Source organism: Littorina saxatilis, linkage group LG3 (genome assembly GCF_037325665.1).
Source record: "Littorina saxatilis isolate snail1 linkage group LG3, US_GU_Lsax_2.0, whole genome shotgun sequence".
NCBI lineage: Eukaryota > Metazoa > Mollusca > Gastropoda > Littorinimorpha > Littorinidae > Littorina > Littorina saxatilis.
In genome coordinates this window covers 56,384,435-56,386,058 of record NC_090247.1, presented here as the reverse complement: position 1 = coordinate 56,386,058, position 1,624 = coordinate 56,384,435, and the positions used below count along the sequence as shown (strand labels likewise).

The following is a 1,624-nucleotide window of genomic DNA, read 5'->3' as shown; positions in this document are numbered from 1 at the left end:
CGAGAGTGTTCCCCCATTTTGCAGTCCTCAGCCTCCTCCTTCTCTATCTCCACCTCCCTCCTCCTTCTTCCGTCTCAAGAGTGTTCCCCCATTTTGCAGTCCTCAGCCTCCTCCTTCTCTATCTCCACCTCCCTCCTCCTTCTTCCGTCTTGAGAGTGTTCCCCCATTTTGCAGTCCTCAGCCTCCTCCTTCTCTATCTCCACCCCCCTCCTCCTTCTTCCGTCTCGAGAGTGTTCCCCCATTTTGCAGTCCTCAGCCTCCTCCTTCTCTATCTCCACCTCCCTCCTCCTTCTTCCGTCTCAAGAGTGTTCCCCCATTTTGCAGTCCTCAGCCTCCTCCTTCTCTATCTCCACCTCCCTCCTCCTTCTTCCGTCTCGAGAGTGTTCCCCCATTTTGCAGTCCTCAGCCTCCCCCTTCTCTATCTCCACCTCCCTCCTCCTTCTTCCGTCTTGAGAGTGTTCCCCCATTTTGCAGTCCTCAGCCTCCTCCTTCTCTATCTCCACCTCCCTCCTCCTTCTTCCGTCTCGAGAGTGTTCCCCCATTTTGCAGTCCTCAGCCTCCCCCTTCTCTATCTCCACCTCCCTCCTTCTTCTTCCGTCTCGAGAGTGTTCCCCCATTTTGCAGTCCTCAGCCTCCTCCTTCTCTATCTCCACCTCCCTCCTCCTTCTTCCGTCTCGAGAGTGTTCCCCCATTTTCTGTCATTTTTTGGCCTCTCCTCTCTCCGGTGACTCGCGACCACTTTCAATGGGAGATTTCAGGCTTACCCTCACTGTTTCGTTCCGTCCCCCTCCTTATTCCGTCTCATAATTGTTCTCCCTTCTCTGTTATTTTTGGGCCTTTCTTTTACTCTCTCATGTGACTCGCGGCCTCTTTCACCGGAAGCTTCGATCAAAGGCCTTCCGTCATCATCTCCCTATCTATTTCGCCCCTTCTCCCCCCCCCCCCCCCCCCTTTCTTTTCTCTCCGAATTTCCACTCACTCTCTGTTCGTTTGGGGGTCTTTCTTCTCTCGATCCCTCTCTCATTTGGATTGAGGCCACTGACATTTAAATTGTCCAGTTCCACCATTACCTCTTACTTTGCTCTCGATCGCGACCCCAACACTTCCCCCACCTCCACCCGGCCCCTCCTCCTTCTAATGTCTCTAATTGTTCCCTAAGGCTGGGCGGGGATGTAGCTCAGTCGGTAGCGCGCTGGATTTGTATCTAGTTGGCCGCTGTCAGCGTGAGTTCGTCCCCACGTTCGGCGAGAGATTTATTTCTCAGAGTCAACTTTGTGTGCAGACTCTCCTCGGTGTCCGAACACCCCCCGTGTGTACACGCAAGCACAAGACCAAGTGCGCACGAAAAAGATCCTGTAATCCATGTCAGAGTTCGGTGGGTTATAGAAACACGAAAATACCCAGCATGCTTCCTCCGAAAACGGCGTATGGCTGCCTAAATGGCGGGGTAAAAAACGGTCATACACGTAAAATTCCACTCGTGTAAAAAACACGAGTGTACGTGGGAGTTTCAGCCCACGAACGCAGAAGAAGAAGAAGAAGAAGAAGTTCCCTAAGGCTTAACCTGAAAGCCCTAATGTGATTTCGCGAAAACTTACCGAAGTCTTTTTACCGAAAATTCAGT

General features: G+C 52.3%; 1 protein-coding gene across 1 annotated transcript; it reads right to left on the bottom strand.

Annotated features, from left to right (window-relative positions):
* Window positions 1-299: 299 nt before the first annotated feature.
* Window positions 300-692, bottom strand: LOC138961245 (uncharacterized). Its single transcript, XM_070332847.1, has one exon. It carries the CDS (start codon window positions 690-692, stop codon window positions 300-302), a length of 393 nt encoding a protein of 130 aa, XP_070188948.1.
* Between the last annotated feature and the right edge of the window lie 932 nt (window positions 693-1,624).